The 15800-nt window shown below is 56.4% G+C and overlaps 3 protein-coding genes across 5 annotated transcripts in view; 2 read left to right on the top strand and 1 right to left on the bottom strand.

Moving 5' to 3' along the window:
* The first annotated feature begins 2614 nt into the window (after nucleotides 1-2614).
* Nucleotides 2615-7807, top strand: GCHFR (GTP cyclohydrolase I feedback regulator). 2 transcript variants are annotated; one of them, XM_014840742.3, is made up of 3 exons: nucleotides 3742-4180; nucleotides 6016-6110; nucleotides 7304-7807. In XM_014840742.3, exons 1-3 carry the CDS (start codon nucleotides 4145-4147, stop codon nucleotides 7425-7427), a joined length of 255 nt encoding a protein of 84 aa, XP_014696228.1. In that variant the 5' UTR covers nucleotides 3742-4144; the 3' UTR covers nucleotides 7428-7807. The 2 variants fall into 2 exon arrangements, with proteins under 2 accessions (XP_070359658.1, XP_014696228.1); XM_070503557.1 differs by lacking the exons at nucleotides 6016-6110; nucleotides 7304-7807 and adding an exon at nucleotides 5315-5493 and having other exon boundaries at nucleotides 2615-4180.
* DNAJC17 (DnaJ heat shock protein family (Hsp40) member C17) overlaps nucleotides 4334-15800 on the bottom strand; it is a 39852-nt gene continuing 28385 nt past the window's right edge. Inside the window, exons 7-12 of one of the 2 annotated variants that reach the window (XM_044765135.2) lie at nucleotides 15444-15487; nucleotides 14936-15013; nucleotides 14290-14370; nucleotides 13653-13763; nucleotides 4640-4714; nucleotides 4334-4561 (exon numbers count right to left, since the gene is read on the bottom strand). In XM_044765135.2, coding sequence (XP_044621070.1) covers nucleotides 4472-4561; nucleotides 4640-4714; nucleotides 13653-13763; nucleotides 14290-14370; nucleotides 14936-15013; nucleotides 15444-15487 — 479 coding nt within the window. In that variant the 3' untranslated portion in view covers nucleotides 4334-4471. Of the gene's footprint in view, nucleotides 4562-4639; nucleotides 4715-7922; nucleotides 8179-13652; nucleotides 13764-14289; nucleotides 14371-14935; nucleotides 15014-15443; nucleotides 15488-15800 lie in introns of those variants that run through there. The other variant, XM_044765137.2, reaches the window with a different exon arrangement.
* Nucleotides 8854-11196, top strand: C2H15orf62 (chromosome 2 C15orf62 homolog). The gene is made up of 2 exons (XM_014840741.3): nucleotides 8854-10350; nucleotides 10475-11196. The coding sequence occupies exon 2, from the start codon at nucleotides 10669-10671 to the stop codon at nucleotides 11194-11196; it is 528 nt and encodes a 175-aa protein (XP_014696227.1). The 5' UTR covers nucleotides 8854-10350; nucleotides 10475-10668.

Below are 15800 nucleotides of genomic sequence, written 5' to 3'. Positions count from 1 at the left end.
ATTCCAATTTTATCATCGACATTTCTTAAGAGTTAAAATTTAGTTTTGGGGCCGGCCCCGTGGCGCAGCAGTTAAGTGCACACGTTCCACTTCGCTGGCCTGGGGTTTGCTGGTTCAGATCCTGGGTGCGGACATGACACTGCTTGGCAAGCCATGCTGTGGCAGGCGTCCCATGTATAAAGTAGAGGAAGATGGGCACAGATGTTAGCTCAGGGCCAGTCTTCCTCAGCAAAAAGAGGAGGATTAACAGCAGATGTTAGCTCAGGGCTAATCTTCCTCAAATAAATAAATTAAAAAACAAAAAAATTAGTTTAGTGACAGCCTAAATGTCTAGACCAGTCCTCCCAAAATCCTTGACTAGATATTTATTTACCTTTTAATTGTGAGATACTTTACACATATAAGAGTACATTTAGGGGGCCAGCCCAGTGGCGTAGTGGTTAAGTTCGCACCTGCCGCTTCTTGGCAGCCCGGCCGGTTAGGATCCCGGTGCGGACATGGCACTACTTGGCAAAAGCCATGCTATGGTAGGCATCCCATATATAAAGTAGAGGAAGATGGGCATGGATGTTAGCTCAGGGCCAGGCTTCCTTAGCAAAAAGAGGAGGATTGGCAGTAGTTAGCTCAGGGCTAATAAAAAATTCCTCAAAAAAAAAAAAAGTACATTTAATTTATATATACATTCTAAAGACTAATTTAAAAGCAGTGAGGTACCCACCGCACAGCTTAAGGAATAGAACTTCACCAGTACCTTCTACTCCTTTTTAAGGATTCAGTTCAATTAGTACCTCTTGAGATATACTAAGGGATTATTAACTATGATTGTCTTGATGATGAGAAAAGAGTGTTTTTAGTATCCTTTTCCACATTTTTTTCCTCATTTTTCTGAAATAAGCATGCGTTTCTCTTGTAATAAGAAAAAATATTAACTTTATTTTAGAGGTAATAAAAATTCATTTCATCCGGGAAATCTTCCCAGGCCACCACCTTGGTGGAATTAATCTTTTTATCTTTCTCTGCTCCTGAGGCTCCATTACCTCCATTACACTTGGTGCCTGATTATTTGCTTTCTATCTGTCTACCCCACTGGACCGCTCCCTCTTCAGGATGAGGTTCACGCCTAATTCATCTCCTCGTCCCCTGTGCCTAGCACAGCTCTAATACAGAAGCCACCCATGAAAGCTGAATAGAGGAAGGCAGGCAAGAAGGAATGACCAATACCCAGGCCCTGCCACTCAGACGATGCTTTCATGATGAAAAGCGGAGTTGTGGAAGAACAATTTCTCTTCTTTTTGCAGGGGAGGAAGATCTGCCAGACTGATTGTGGCAAGAGGCAAGGCCAGATGGGCAGACCAAGCAGGGGAATTCATTTCCCCCTGGATATTAAAGATGTTATCTGGCGAGTAGGTGGCTGCCAGGGCATTCAGCACGGGGTGAGCAATTCTGGATGGAGCTCTCTATCTTACACTGCATCTGCAGATCAGCTTTGCAAATGTAATAAAGCCCTGGCAGCCTGAGACATGCACTGCCCTTCCATCTCCCCCCAACCCTCCACAGCCCAACCTGAGAGAGCAGAGAGCAGAGCGGACCCCTAACTGCTGCTCTGCTCTCTGGCCAGAACGAGAGAGCCTTATCTACTTGGCTCTCCCAAGAGAGGAGACAGGGTCAAATGCCTTGGGCTAGTGGCTTTACCCCTTGTGTCTAACCTCTAAGGTACTTGACACTTAAAAAAATTATTTTTATTTTTTAATTGTTCTTACAAAATATTTAATGGCTACAAAAGAGTATTTATAATACATGTAGAAAGATTGAGTACATTTATAACTCTTTGCACCCATATCCTAGTGGAAGAGAACATCACTTTTGCCTTTTAAGACCCCTGCACGTCTGTCCCCATCCTGTTCCTTTCCCTTCTCTCAGAGGTGACCAGTACCCTGACTATTACATTTATCATTCCTTTACTTTTCTTTATAATTTGGCCACATGTTTTTATCCCCAAACAATATATTGTTTAGTTCTGCAAGTTTGTGAGCTTTATGTAAATAGGATTATTCTATATTTTTCTAAGACTTGCTTTTTCACTCAGCACTTTCACTGCTATACAGTGCCCACTGCATGAAGCAACCAAAAACTTACTCCACTTTTGATGGCTATAAGGACTGTTTCCAGTTTTTTTCCTCATTACAAACAGCGCTGTTAGGAATATTCTTGCACATGGACCTGGATGCGTGTCAGTGAGTTTTTCTGAGGTTGATGTGGGAGAGGTCTGGCTGGGTCACCCGGGAGGCATCTAGCTTTACTAGATGATTGTTTTCCCAGGTGATTGTATCAATCATAACAATTTGCAATCCCAACAGTAGTCATTCCAGTTGTTAGAGATCTTCACCAATACTTGACGTTTACAGATTTTGTGTGTGTCTGTGCAAATCATTAAAGCAGTATTGACTGTGGTTTAAACTGTAGTTTAATTTGCATTTCTGGGATTTCTAATGATACTGAACATCGTGTTGTACGTTTATTGGCCAGTTCCATTCTCTCTTTTGAGAGTACCTGTTCTAGTCATTTGCCCATGTTTCTTCTACTGATTTATCTTTTTTCTCATTGATTTGTAGGAGTTCTTTATATGTGTTGGGGATTAATCCTTTGTCAGTTTAACAAACCTTTTGTTAAGCACGAATACGTTTTTTTGTGTGGGGGGGGTGAGTGAGGGGGGAGATTCGCCCTGAGTTAACAGCTGTGCCAATCTTCCTCCATTTTGTATGTGGGATGCCGCCACAGCATGGCTTGACAGCATGTATAGGTCTGTGCCGTGGACCCGAACCCATGACTGGGGCTGCAAAAGTGGAGCATGCGAACTTAACCACTACCCCACAGGCCAGCTACGCAGGAATGTGCCTTCTCTCTCTAGCTAAAATGTTAGTTCTGGAGGTAGAGAAGAGGGGTAGAGACTGCAGAGTAACAAATTAGACCAGTAAGGATCCTTTAGGATTACAACTTCCCAGTTCCCTTAGAGCGCTCTCCGCATCTTGTCCAAGTGCTGGAGGCTCTGTAAGCGCCCTTCAATGAAGAGTTTTCAAGGGCAGGGAGGGCACGTTACAGGCTGTTGTTTTGCTTTGTTTTTTTAGAGAACCAATCACAACAAGGCAGGTAAGGAATGTAGAGTTGTCGCATTTTGATACATCCAGACGAGGGCGTGCACGCGTGGAGGTGAACTCGCTGCCCTCTCATTGGTGCCCGGGGCGGGGAGCTTTGTTTTGCCCCAAGTGTTGTCCTGAGTTCTCCCGCGCGTGCGCCACCTTTCTCCAGCATCGCGGGAAGCCGTCGGAACGCAGGGCCAGGATCGGTTGGGCTGAGTCCCTCCAGGCGGGCACCCGGCCAAGCGCTCAGTTCCTTTACAGATTCACCTACAGGGCCACAGAAATGCGAGGCTCCGCCGCTGGACTGGGCATTACCGTCGGGGAGGCCGGAATGCGCAGTGCAGCCGAGACGGCATTTCAGCTGTGGCCTCAAGCCTCCTACCCCTCTCTCCCGCGCGCTGAAGTCGTCTCTGGAGACCGTGTCTTGGGGACGGGAAGTGGGGATCTGCTAAAATCACCCCAACCGCTGAGTGGGGTGAGCTGGAGCTTAGGAGGCTTCAGCGGGGTCGTCGTTGGCTCCCTGCTCTGCTTCGCAGGGACGAGGGCGGGGACCAGCAGGACTTTGGAACCTGTTACTGGAGGCGTTGCAGTAAGAGGGCGCAAGGACGACACGCGCACATGGCGCCACGGCCCGCCGCAGCCGGCCGAGCCCGGCGGGCCACCCCGCCTCCAGGCTGCGGGGGCGGGAGCGGCCCCCCCCCCCAACACGCACCCCTCCTGGCGGCCAGACGACCGGTGGAAGCCGTGGTCGCAGCCCATGTCCCAGGGCGCTGCCCAGAGGGCAGGGGGCGGGCCCGAGTCGCCGAGGGCCTGGGCGCGTCACGGCGCCCGCTCCTGATTGGCCGGCCGCGGCGGTCACGGGCCGGGCGCACCCGGACTGGCGCCGCCCGAGGCCAGCGCCGGAGTAACGGGACTCGCGGCGGCGGGTCGCAGTCCCAGAGCCCGAGGAGCTGGCGAGGGCGCCGGCCTAAAACCGAGGGTGGGAGCCCGGCCGGGACGCGCGCACCATGCCCTACCTGCTCATCAGCACCCAGATCCGCATGGTGAGTACCCGGCGCCCGGCCGGCTGGAGTTGGCGCTGGCCGGGCCGAGGGGGCTGCGGCAGCACCGAGGCGCCTCCCTCCCGGGGGGGGAGGGAGGGGGGGGTGCCTGGACCCGGAAGCCGCCCGGGACACGCCCCCTCGGGCCGCTGGGAGGGAGCCTGGAGACCGGACTCTGCTCGGGTCCCAGCACTCGGGGAGCTCTGGCCAGCCCGGCGCCTCCAGGGCCGCGAAGGAGGCCGGGTGCGTGCGCCTCCGCGCCCGACCGAGCGCCGGGCACCTGCGGCTCCTGTCCTACCTGTCGCGGGAGGTCCGAGCCTCCGGGAGGGACCCAGGAAGCCCTGGCCTCACCGTGCAGCACCCACTGCTCCACACAGAACCGCTCTGCAGGGGGGAAAAAGTGAAATAACCTGAGGGAAAGAGGTTTGGAAAAGAAAAGGACGTGCTAAGGCACTAAAATACCTGTGCCAAGTGCCTGGCCCATCCACAGCCACTAGCTGCACCCATAGGCACTTCCAGGAAGAGCGATCCGAGGCCCTAGGAAAGGAAGAGAAGAAAGAATTTCCTGCTCGTGAAGAAGCCAGGGGAGACAGGCCTTAGGGTTAGAGGTGGGGAGAACACCGGCCAGCAGTCAGAAGTCACGCCCCTTTCTCTCTGCGCAATTTCCTGGTCTGAGAAGGTGCTGGTCGCCCCAGGAGTCCCCTTTTAGCTTCAGAATGATAAGACTGGGTCCCCCAGCTGGGCAGCAGGATGCTTCTCTGCCCCTTCCCACTCCCCGTGCTTGGGTGATCCCTCAGCGGGTACACAGCTTCCTTGGGATGAAAGAGATAGCAGGTGAGCTCGGCGCCTGACCGCAGGGGTCTTGGCAGTGACCTAGGGCGATGGTGTGAGGGCCAGTCACCTGTGCAGGTGTTAAAATGTGGACTCCTGGGCCCCTTCCCAGACCTCCTGAAACACTGTATCAGCCTGGGGCTGGGGAATTCAGTGCTCCTTCTCAGGCAATTCTTTATATATATATATATATATATATATATATATATATTTATTTAAGATAGCAGCTTTATTGATATAAAATACATATAGGCATAGAATTCACCAATTTAAAATGTACAATTCAATGGCTTTTTATTTTTTTAGGATGTTCAGAGTTGTGCTACCATCACCATAATCAATTTTAGAACATTTCCATTGCCTTAAAAAGAAACCCTTTACCCATACCTCAGATCTTACCCGTCACTCCTCATTTCCTGAGCCCCCCAGCCTTAGGTAACTGCTAATCTACTTTCTGTCATATTTGGTCTTTTGTGCCTGGCTTCTTTCACTTGCATGTTTTCAGGGTTCATCCATATTGTAGCATGGGTCAGTACTCATTCCTTTTTATTGCTAAATAAGATTCCATTGTATGGGCATACCACATTTTATGTATCCATCCATCAGCTGACAAACATTTAGGCTGTTGCTACTTTTTGGCTGTTACGAGTAATGCCGCTGTGAACCTTGGTGTACAAGTTTTTGTGTGGAGGTATGTCTTCATCTCTCTGTTCTCCAGGTGATTCTGCTACACACAAACACGGATGGTGGTGCCTGGCATGCAGGTGCCAGTAGTTGGGCAATGCCCAGCTCGGCAAGGAGGGGCTAGAGAGGCCCCACACTGCTTGGCCTGATTACTGACAGGCCCCACCGCTTCCCAGCTTGTGCTCAGCCCCCAAGCTTCCTCACACCCCCTCTAGCCCTTCACTGAAGCTGGCTCAGGGCCAGCAAGCAGGGGAGGACGGAGACGTGAGACCTGCCAGCTCTCCCTGGCAGCAGCCGAGCAGCCGCTGTGGCTTCCCTTGCAGGAGGTGGGCCCCACCATGGTGGGCGATGAGCACTCAGATCCGGAGCTGATGCAGCATCTAGGGGCCTCAAAAAGAAGTGTCCTAGGAAACAACTTGTAAGTAGCGGCATTGCTAAGTATCTTCTCCTCACCAGCCCCAGGCCTGTCTGTCCCTGTTCCCTTTACACAACCATCAAGCCCAGGGTCAGCCTTGGAGCCCCTTGTCCTGCATCCTGGGGCTTTGACCTCTGCAGGGGGGGGTCCCCGTCTATGGCCTCACCATAGCTCCCTGAGCTTTTTTTTGCTCTGAAAGCTTTCCCACTGGCCCTCCCTTCACAAGAGGACCCCAGGACAAAGTCCCAGGAGAGAGCCTGATTCCCTGGGCATAGGACTCCCTAGAGGACTGTTCCTTGCCCTGCCTTGCTCCAAGCGGGAGCCCATCAAGGCAAAGACAGGCAGAGAGAGAAAGGTTTCTGTCTTGAAGAGCCAGCTGAGTAACAAAGTGAAGCCCTAGAAACAGGGAGCAGGCAGCCTGGGTCCTACTTTCGGCTCAGCTGCTACCTGGGGACTTGGCCACTTTCCTTGGCAGCCTCCCCACCAGTTCCACGTCTGAACAGTGAGCGCTGTTTCCTTTTCTGCCCCCTCACCGCTTCCTCTGTAGGCAGGGGGAACTCTGGCTCCACAGGTTCCAAACTCCTGAGAGGGGTTGGCAGAAGGAGTCCCAGTTCAAAGCCAGGAGAAAGGAGGCCAGCTGGCCCCAGCCCCTTGGGCCAGGTTGGAGGGCTGAAGCCACCAACCCCATCCTTTTGCCTCAAGGCACTTGTCTCAAGATGCCTGGCTTGGGGCCTGAGCCCTTTATCCGCTTGATGGCCCTTCAGAATCAACCCTGAAAGAAGAGAAACCAAGCTTTTCCCATGCCTGGAAGCGGCACCCAGAGCCAGGAGCTATTAGGGGCCAGCCCGTTGCTCCAGGACTGCAGGGCAGCCAGAGCAGGCAGAGGCCTGGGGGAGGAGCCAGGGAGAGCAGGCCACTCCTCCTGAATAGAGCAGTGGCCCAGGGCACGTGAGGGGTCGTGGGGTGTCTGGGTTCTACTATCTGTCAGACGGTGGGAAAGTGGTGACTTCCTTAGGTTGTTAGGAGGATGGGCTCATGCCTGCAAAGCCAGGGGAGGGTGTGGGGACTGTGCACTGAGCTTGGCTCCCAGCTGCAGTGAGTGTTCCTGACCAGGCCTCGTCTTCAGCAGATACCAGCTTTGTAGTTGTAGGGGGAGCTCGCACTGTGTACCCGCTCATGCTGCCCCCTCTTTGCAGTTGTGAGTACTACGTCAATGACCCTCCTCGCATAGTCCTGGACAAGCTGGAACGCAGGGGCTTCCGTGTGCTGAGCATGACGGGTGTGGGCCAGACGCTGGTGTGGTGCCTGCACAAGGAGTGACCCCCTCACACCGAGGAGCAGACGGGGCACCCCTTCTTTCGAGTGGTTGCCACTGGCCCCAACCCCCGCCTCACTTCACTACCCTGCCCTTCTCTTCCCAAATCATCACTCTCCTGGGCCCGGAAGCACTGGGCAGTGAGTGGCCTTCTCTGAAACCTGCCTCAGCCGGAGGGAGGGCAGGGCCCGTTGCCCTGGTGTTCCTGCTGTCCCTCCAGCTTCACATCTGGAGAGGGCCCTGGAAGAGGCCATGTTCTGTGGGCAGGCCGAAGGGGCCAGTGAGAGCCAGGCCGCCCCTGGCTGGGAGCTGGGCAGAGCATGGGCCCAGGACTGGGTGGGTGGATCCTGCACAGCGGGTCCAAGCCAATAAAGGGCTGTGATGAGCGGCTGCTCCTCTGCTGGCGCACTGACTCTCACCACAGGGAGCGCCTCTCTGGGGTCTGCCCGCTCACTCGGGGGAGAGGCAGGCCTGGGTGGGGCCCTCTGAGGCAGAGCGCAGACACCAGGGCCACACTTGAGCAAGCCAGCACCCTACAGCTATGTATGCAATAGAGGAAGACTTAAAAAAAAAGAAAGTTTATTGGTGGTATTTAAGAAAAGGGCTGTGGTGGGGAGGCCTGGACGCTGGTGCCTACGTGGGCTGCGCCGCCTTGTCCTCCTGCTGCATCTGGGCAATCAGCTGTTGCCGCTCAGCTGCCTGGCGCATGCGCATCATGACGAGGCTCTCATAGTCCCTCTCAGACCGCACTGAGCCCTGGGGGACAGAGTGGGGACAGGGAGGGGTTAAGGGCAGCAGAGCACAGCTCCAGACCCGGAGGACAGGGACGAGGCAGAGCTGCAGTCAAGAGTCAAGGAGGGAGGATGCCAGGAAGGGGAGGACCCCGGAACAGCCTGCGACCCCGACTCCCCCACATTCCCTCCGAGCAGGCAGGCCTGTGGCCGCAGGCCCACTGCTCAGCTGGCTCCCCTTCAGCCCACCCAACCAGTTATCCCCGCCACCTCTCCTTCCCAGGCCCTTCGCATCTACAGTCAGCTTGGCTTCATCCTTCCCGGGTGAATCACTTCCTAGGCCCTCGGCTCCCTTCACTTCCTCTCAGCCCTTTATTTGACACTCACTTCCTCCACCCTGTGGTTTCTGCTTCTCACAGATTCCAGTGAAGGGAGGCTGTCAAAGGTGCAGGAATCCACTCCGCTCTGCCCCCTCCCAGCTGCCCACCTTCCCTGTGGCCTGGCTCCTGCTGAGGACGCAGGAGCAGGGAGCCCCACCCTAGACAGCCTCAATCAGCCCCACCCTAGGAGGAGAGAGACAAGCAAGAGGCCGGCTTGCCTCCTAAAAACACAAACCAGGGCTCCTGCAGGGCAGGGCTCGTGGCTTTTTCTTTTATGCTCTTGCCAGCACAGTGCAGGGGATTAAAGAGTGCTATATTTTAATAATCAAAAGAATAATAAACAGTCACCTCAATGGGCCAAGGCTGTGCGGTGGAGAGGCAGCTCTACGGCAGAGCCCTGAGCCGCCAACCCCATGCCCTGATAAGGTCTGCAGTGGGAATTAAATCTCTTCCTCCCTCAGTGCAGCTGAAGCTGTGTGAAGTGTGAAGCCCACCTGAACTGGCAGAGAAGCCAGCCAGGCCCAGGGGGTTGCACAGAAGAGGACACTGCTGAGCCCTCTTCTGCGGTACACCAAGCTGGGGCACTGTCATGGAATAAGCCAGGGGGAAAGGCTGGTGGCCAGTGACCTGGGGAGTAAGAAGGGAGTGGCTGGAGTTAAGATGCCAGGCCCTGGCCAACTGGTTTGGACTAAGGGGTGTACAAAACCGGGAAGTGGTATGCAGCTCAGATGCCCCTGTCCCTGCCCACGGCCTCACCCCTCCTCCTTCCCAGACTGCAGCAGCAGCAGCTCTGAGGAGAGCTGCCCTCCCAGCCAGACCCACTTCCTAAGCTTGGCCCAGAGCACCGCTGAAATTCAGGGCAGCCCCATGTGGCCCAGCCCCCTCCAAGAGGAGGGACCCTGGGCAGCCGGAGGGGAAGGGCTGGAGCACAGCGGAGTAGGAGGCAGCAGGACCCAGGACCTCAACTGCTCTCCCCTGCTCTGAGGCCATCTGGGTCAATCAAGGAGGGATAAGGAAATGAGCGGCTAGACTGGGTGTCAGGCCAAAGGGAGGGCAATTCTCTCCACCCCCCCAAGGTAATGCTGCTCTGCCAAGAAAACGTGGAGTCACCCTGGTGTGCCTGAGCCCAGCCCTGGGCGGAGCCAACCCTTTACAGGCACGGGGCTGTTCCCCGTGAACACACCCTCTGCCTCTTTCTCCCTATACCTGCAGGTTCTGCTAATGAGGGCCTGTCACCAGGCCCCAGGGCTGAGTCACTCGCACCAGGGACAGGTCTCTCTTCCTTCCCCAACAATTGTTCCACATGCCTGCCTTTCAATTAACTCCCACCCTCCCTGGGCTCCTCCCTCCCAGACACACTGGGGGCTGGGGAGTCTGGCCTGCCCAGGGTGGTGGGCCTGTGGGGAAAAAGGAGGCCGCGTGGTGACACATAAAGCAGGCTGCCCCCACATGAGTCCCCAGAGGAATCTTAAGCTCCCCAGTGCCCTGGGGTGTTGGCCCGGGCTGCCCAATCCCTGCCTGCGGATGCTGCAATTACCTCAGCACGAAACCCAGCTTCCCACCTGACTGACTCAGCTGCAAACAATAACACAGCTCCACTGCCACACACAGGCACAAACAGCCAAGCCACTCATCAGAGTCCCCAGCCGCAGCAGACAGCACAGCCCTGTGCTGCTCTGGACATGGGTGCAGGGGCCAGGGAGGGAAGGTGAGCAGGGCCATGAGGAGCCCAGTGCCGGCCAAGGAGCACAGGCTGCCCCCGCCAGCTGAGAAGATCCATCTCTGACTCCACGGGAGCAGCCCTCACTCTGGCTCCAGTAAGTGCTGCTTCTTCCTCTTGGGGTTTTTTCTACTGTCCTATCAAGTGACCAGGCCACTCCTGTCCCTCTGGGAAACTCCCAGCTCTCTGCTCTCCTGGACAAAAGCACCCTCCTCCTGCAGCCTCATCTCACCATCCAAGATGCTGGCCAGAGGCCTATGCTGAGCAGAAACCTGGAGGCCCCTGCTCCGGGCCCAGTAGGGCCATCTCTCCAATTCCTGACAGTCACTGCTCCAGCAGGGAACCAAATGGCCCGCGGCTGCTCTTGACCAGGCTTCGGAGGTACCAGGCTTGTCTGCTGGCTCCCCGGGGTCCCATGGAGACCTGGCGGAAAGGCTCCTTCCGCAACGCCTCCTTCTTCAAGCGGCTGAGCCTGGGGCGGCCACGACGACTCCGGCGACAGGGCAGTGTGCTTAGCCAGGCCAGCACAGCTGGCGGGGACCATGAGGAGTACAGCAACCGAGAGGTCATCCGGGAGCTGCAAGGGAGGCCAGATGGCCGGCGCCTGCCACTGTGGGGAGATGAGCAGCCCCGGGCCACCCTGCTGGCCCCCCCGAAGCCCCCGCGTCTCTACCGAGAGAGCTCCAGCTGCCCCAACATCCTGGAGCCGACACCTGCCTACACTGCTGCCTACTCGGCTACCCTGCCCTCAGCGCTCTCCCTGGCGGGCACCCTCCACCACTGCTCCGAGGAGGACCTTCTGGACACTCCCCCCTTCCAGGGGACACGGGCTCCAGACCTTAATGATCCCTTCTTCTCCTTCAAAGTGGACCTGGGGATTTCTCTTCTTGAAGAAGTTCTACAGATGCTGAGGGAACAGTTTCCCAATGAGCCCAGCTTCTGAATGCGGCGAGGGTGGGCAGAGAAGGGCTGACTGGAAGACCCAGAGCCTGGGGACCCAGGGAAGGAGGGTACAGTCGTGGATTAAGGAAAAGGTAGGGAGACGAATCCAGGGCCCTGCCTGCCCTCTGGGACCTGAAGAATCCTCCAGGTCACCCCAGAGTGCAGGGCAGAGGGTCAGAGGCAAGCTGGAAACGCTGTGAGGGTGGCGCTTGCTGGCAGGGACCCTGAAGGCAGCTGGCTAAGCTGGGGAGGGAGGCCACGCCTAAACTGCGGGGACCAGGCAGAGGTCAGCAGAGGGGGAGGGTGGCACAAGTGCCAGTCAAGGGGTGGAAGACACAGAGACCTGGCAGATCAGACAGGTGCCCTGTGCCAGCCCCCTCTGAAGCCACTGTCAACAGAGAGAGGTTACAGGACAGGTCTAGGCAAAAGTGGTCCACCCCAGGCAGAAGAGGAAAGGGGGGAGACTTGAGGGGAGGAGGATGAGACAGGCTTGACCTTGTCTGATACGGTAGCCACTGGCTCCATGTAGCTGTTGTAGTTGGAATTAATATAAGTAAAATTAAAAATTTAGTTCCTCAGTTGCACTAGCTGCATTTCAACTGCTCAACAGCCACACATGACTAACGGCTACCACGGCTACCACACTGGACAGTGCAGGTGAACATTAACATCACTGGAGAAGGTTCTATCGGACAGCGCTGGCCTAGACCATGGCCTGGAGCCACCAGTGGCATGGTGGGAAGGGGAAGCACATGGGCCTGCGAGGGGAGGGAGGGGCTGGCAGAGTCGGAAGAGCAGAGCACGGAGACATACAGAGCCTAACTCATGAAAAAGGCCAAAAGAATCTCAGCAGAAACGGGCGCGTGAGAGACTTGAGCTGCCAACACAGCCGCCCGGAGCTCTCCCCAGTGCCCGAGGAAGGTGGCTCGAGGGCATGCCAGCCAAAGGCACAGACACACCTTGCAAAGGGGTGCTATGGGGAATCCCCAGAATCATCACTGATGGGAGCCCTTGGGAAATGCACCAAAAATAGTGGTAGATTTCCCCCCTTCCCACCCCCATGAGAAGTGGCTTAGGGGATGGACCCAAACTCGTGGCTGTTACCGTGAAGAGGCGTAGCTGGTCTGCCTCTTCCACAGAAGAGCTGTGGCCCACAGCTGGTCCACCAGGACTGGAGAGCTCTGCCTGCCCGGACCGTCTGAGGATGGGGGCCTGCCACCCAGGGCCGAGCCCCCTGGGTCAAGGCCATAGGCCGCGCTACTGCCCCACTCTGTGGCCTGACCAGAAGACTTGAAACCAGAGCCCAAGTTGGCTGGGCCATGTGGTTCTGACATGCCAGGCCTTTCCAAGCGTGGCAGAGGGGGAGAGGGGAGCTTCAATGCACACGCTTCCACAACCCAGACCTTGTGGCCCCCTCTTCCCTCCTCTTGTGTGGATGTGCCGAGCTGAAAGCCTCCCCTCTGGATGCAGGAGATAATGAATAAAGTTCTTTCTAACACAGCCTATGGAGTGTCATCTGGGGCTGTGAAATGCTGGGACTCACAGTGGGGGAATGAGGTCTCTAAAGAAGGGTCCTGAGTTGGGTTCAGACCAGTTCATTTTCCTGCTCTGTCCAGGGTCTGGGACACACTCGCAGAAAACTTCCCGTCCTCACGGCCAGGTGAGGGGCACGTAGGGGAGCAGGGGTGGCATGACCGAGGCGATGAAAGCAAAGGCCTTGCTGACACACGGAGGGGCATTCCCCCACAGAGGGGTCTGTGAACACATCAGCCTGAGGCTCCCACACACCCCCAGGCCATTTCACAGAAGGGAGAGTCCTTGGCCTGAAAGCTCTCTGTCCCACCAAAGTAGGGGCAGGTGTGACCAGGGCCCTGTGTGTGTGTGTTTGGGGGGTGCTGAGCTGTGAGGACTAAGAGCTAGTGCTGGGCACGCGTCAGCTGAAGTCTCTGATTCACTATGAGTCAGGCACCCAGGTAGCGCCCCAGTGTCAGCCGGGTAGCCCGTGTTATTTCTAAGGAAATGATCCCTCTTGCCAGCAGGGGCCTGTCTAGGACAGACACATCTGGAAAACAAGTTGGGAAGGGAAGCAGCTGCCCGTGTCACCTGCCTCTTCCCCGCAGCACTAGGTCGTCTAAATGCCAAATCCTTCACACCACAACCGAGCACCCCGCGGCCCAGGAAAACCCCTTTGAGTGATGGTGAGAGCCCCAACTGGAGCCTGGGACAGGAGGGAAGGTAAGGTCTAAGAATTATGCGTGGTGTGGGGCCCCCTGGCTCTCAGAGCCAAAAACATGTCAGCACGGAACCGCAGTCCCCCTGCTTGGTGGGTGGACCTGCCCATCTCACTCTACTCCCCGTGACCTGCATTTGCAAGGAAAGGGCCCTGAGAAGAGCCCAAACAGGAAAAGGGCCCCCAAACTCTGAGCAGGCCAAGTTGGGTGAGGCCTGGCTCCTTACCTGTGACAGTCCTGGGTGGCTGAAGCCCACTGCACCCTGGGGCTGTCCCTCCAACCAGGAAATCTTCAGAGGGTTATTGACCAGGCCCACTTCATTCTGGACAGCCAGCTCCTGCCAACACAGCATCCAGCCCTGGTCCCATCACTCCAGTCAGCTATGAGGTGGCTCTCTCTTCCCCCACTGAAAGAACCAGAGCCAGCACTCTCGTCCTCCAAGAGGGCCAAGCAACCTCCGCAAACCTCCCACGGTGCTGTGCTGAAGCTCTGACCCTCCTCATGGGCGATTGAGGCGTACGAGCCTTCTGACTGAGGAGTGGGAGAAGGGGAGAAGGCAGTGCGGGACCCCCAAACTGGAGGCGTGCCGGCTTCCACAGGAGGGTGGAGGGTGTGGACCAGGCAGCAGATAACAAAGTCAGTCTGTGCTCTCCTTCATCCCTGGAGCATTCTCCCATCCGTCCCTTCACTTGCTGTGCCACTACTCCAGGGAGTTGGGGGGCTCCTGGGGAACTTTGGCTCTGAGCTGGACCAGAGATCCCTGGGGAGTGTGGATACCTAAGCTCAGAGGGCCCACAGAATTAGGTCCCTCCCCTGGAATGGCAGGGCGCCAGTGGCCCCCCAAAGCCTCACGCAGCACTCACCGCAGCCTTGACGGTCGCAAACTCCACCACGGCGGTGCCTGCCTTCTTACTGGACAGCACCAGGTTGAGCACCTCTCCATACTGTGGGGACAAGGGGCCCTGTAAGCATGGCTCAGCCTTCAGGATGGCCCACCTCATGCCAGAGACAAGCCTGGGCTGCCCTGAGGCCCACCAGGTCATTACTTCTTGTTGCTAGGCTCCCAGAGCGGGGAGAGCAGAGATGGGAAAGGAAGGACTTTTCCAGGAATGCAGAAGGATGGCACAGGGGAGCTGGGCCAAGGACTGGGCACTTAGAAAGGCAGAGCTGCACAGCAGCGTCAGCAACTGAAGGCAGTGGAGAGAATGGGGCTTTTGTGCCAGATGCCCACATCCTCTGTCCCCACACTCGGCCAAGCCCTCTGCTTCTAGGGATGACAAGGGCTAGACCCGGCAGTGAGGGTGAGACCAGGCCGGAGGCCACACATGGCAACAAGAGTGACTGGAGGGCGGTGGCCTGGGGAGAAGTCTCCAGGCTGTCCTATGGTCTATGTGACAGAAAAAACAAAAGGCAGGTAGAGACGGAAGGGAAGTTTAGGAAGGAGCTCCTGGGGTTTGGGCTGAGATGTGGCATGAGGTGACAGGAAAGGGGCAAGTCAGCAGGGCAGACCTTCTGAAAAAGCTGCAGGAGGACGTCTCTGGAGTAGCCACCATCCGACTCGACCTCCTTCTTGCACCTCCATTTCAGCTGAGAAGACAGCAGTGGGCGTCACCATTAACCACTGACCTTCGCCTGAACAGCACAGACCCCTACACTGAGCTTTAGTCCACACAGACACCCTGCCAGTCTTCAAGGCCCTTCTAATCTAGGGAGCACCCCCCCCAAAATGTGTTCCCCTTGAAAATGACAGGCAGGCACCCTGCTCACCCACTGCCGTGTTTCCAGCCCTATAAGATACTCTCCTTCGGGGGCTTCTGGAGAGTGCTGCGCTGAAACCGTGAGGGCTAAGAGCAGCCTTTCACGGCACATCCTCATCCCGAGGCGGCAGAATGGGAGGATGTGGGTAGTGCTGTTGGCTCCTAGATCCAGCGTCCCCGCCAGAACCCCGAGCCACTGGAAGCATCTGCTCTTGCGGATAGAGGTAGTGTAAAGTGGCCCATGGGCCCACAGGGCTCACCTTTAGCTTGGGGGTCGCTTTGCCTTCAGGATTTTCTGGCTTTCCTAGAAAATTTGGGGAAATTAGCAAGGTAGAATATGAGGAAGCCAGAGATTCTCCCAAAGGAGATACTGCCCAGAGCCAGAAGGACCTAGAAAAAGTCATTCCTGACTAAGGGCAGTGTCTGCCCTGCCCTGCTGAGGAGCCTGGTGGGGAAGGTAGAGGCAATAACGCCCGCATCCCGACGAGCCGCTAGCCCAGGGGCGTCTGCCCAGCTGCCTGCTGAAGGCCACGGTCAGCACTCTGCCAACAAAGGGCTGGGGGCAAGAGGCAGAGGCACAGACCACACAGTTCCCCTGAAACAAAGTGTCCCAGGGC

This window comes from Equus asinus, chromosome 2 (assembly GCF_041296235.1).
Source record: "Equus asinus isolate D_3611 breed Donkey chromosome 2, EquAss-T2T_v2, whole genome shotgun sequence".
NCBI lineage: Eukaryota > Metazoa > Chordata > Mammalia > Perissodactyla > Equidae > Equus > Equus asinus.
Note: the sequence above shows the minus strand (reverse complement) of the source record. Positions and strands in the feature narration are given on the sequence as shown.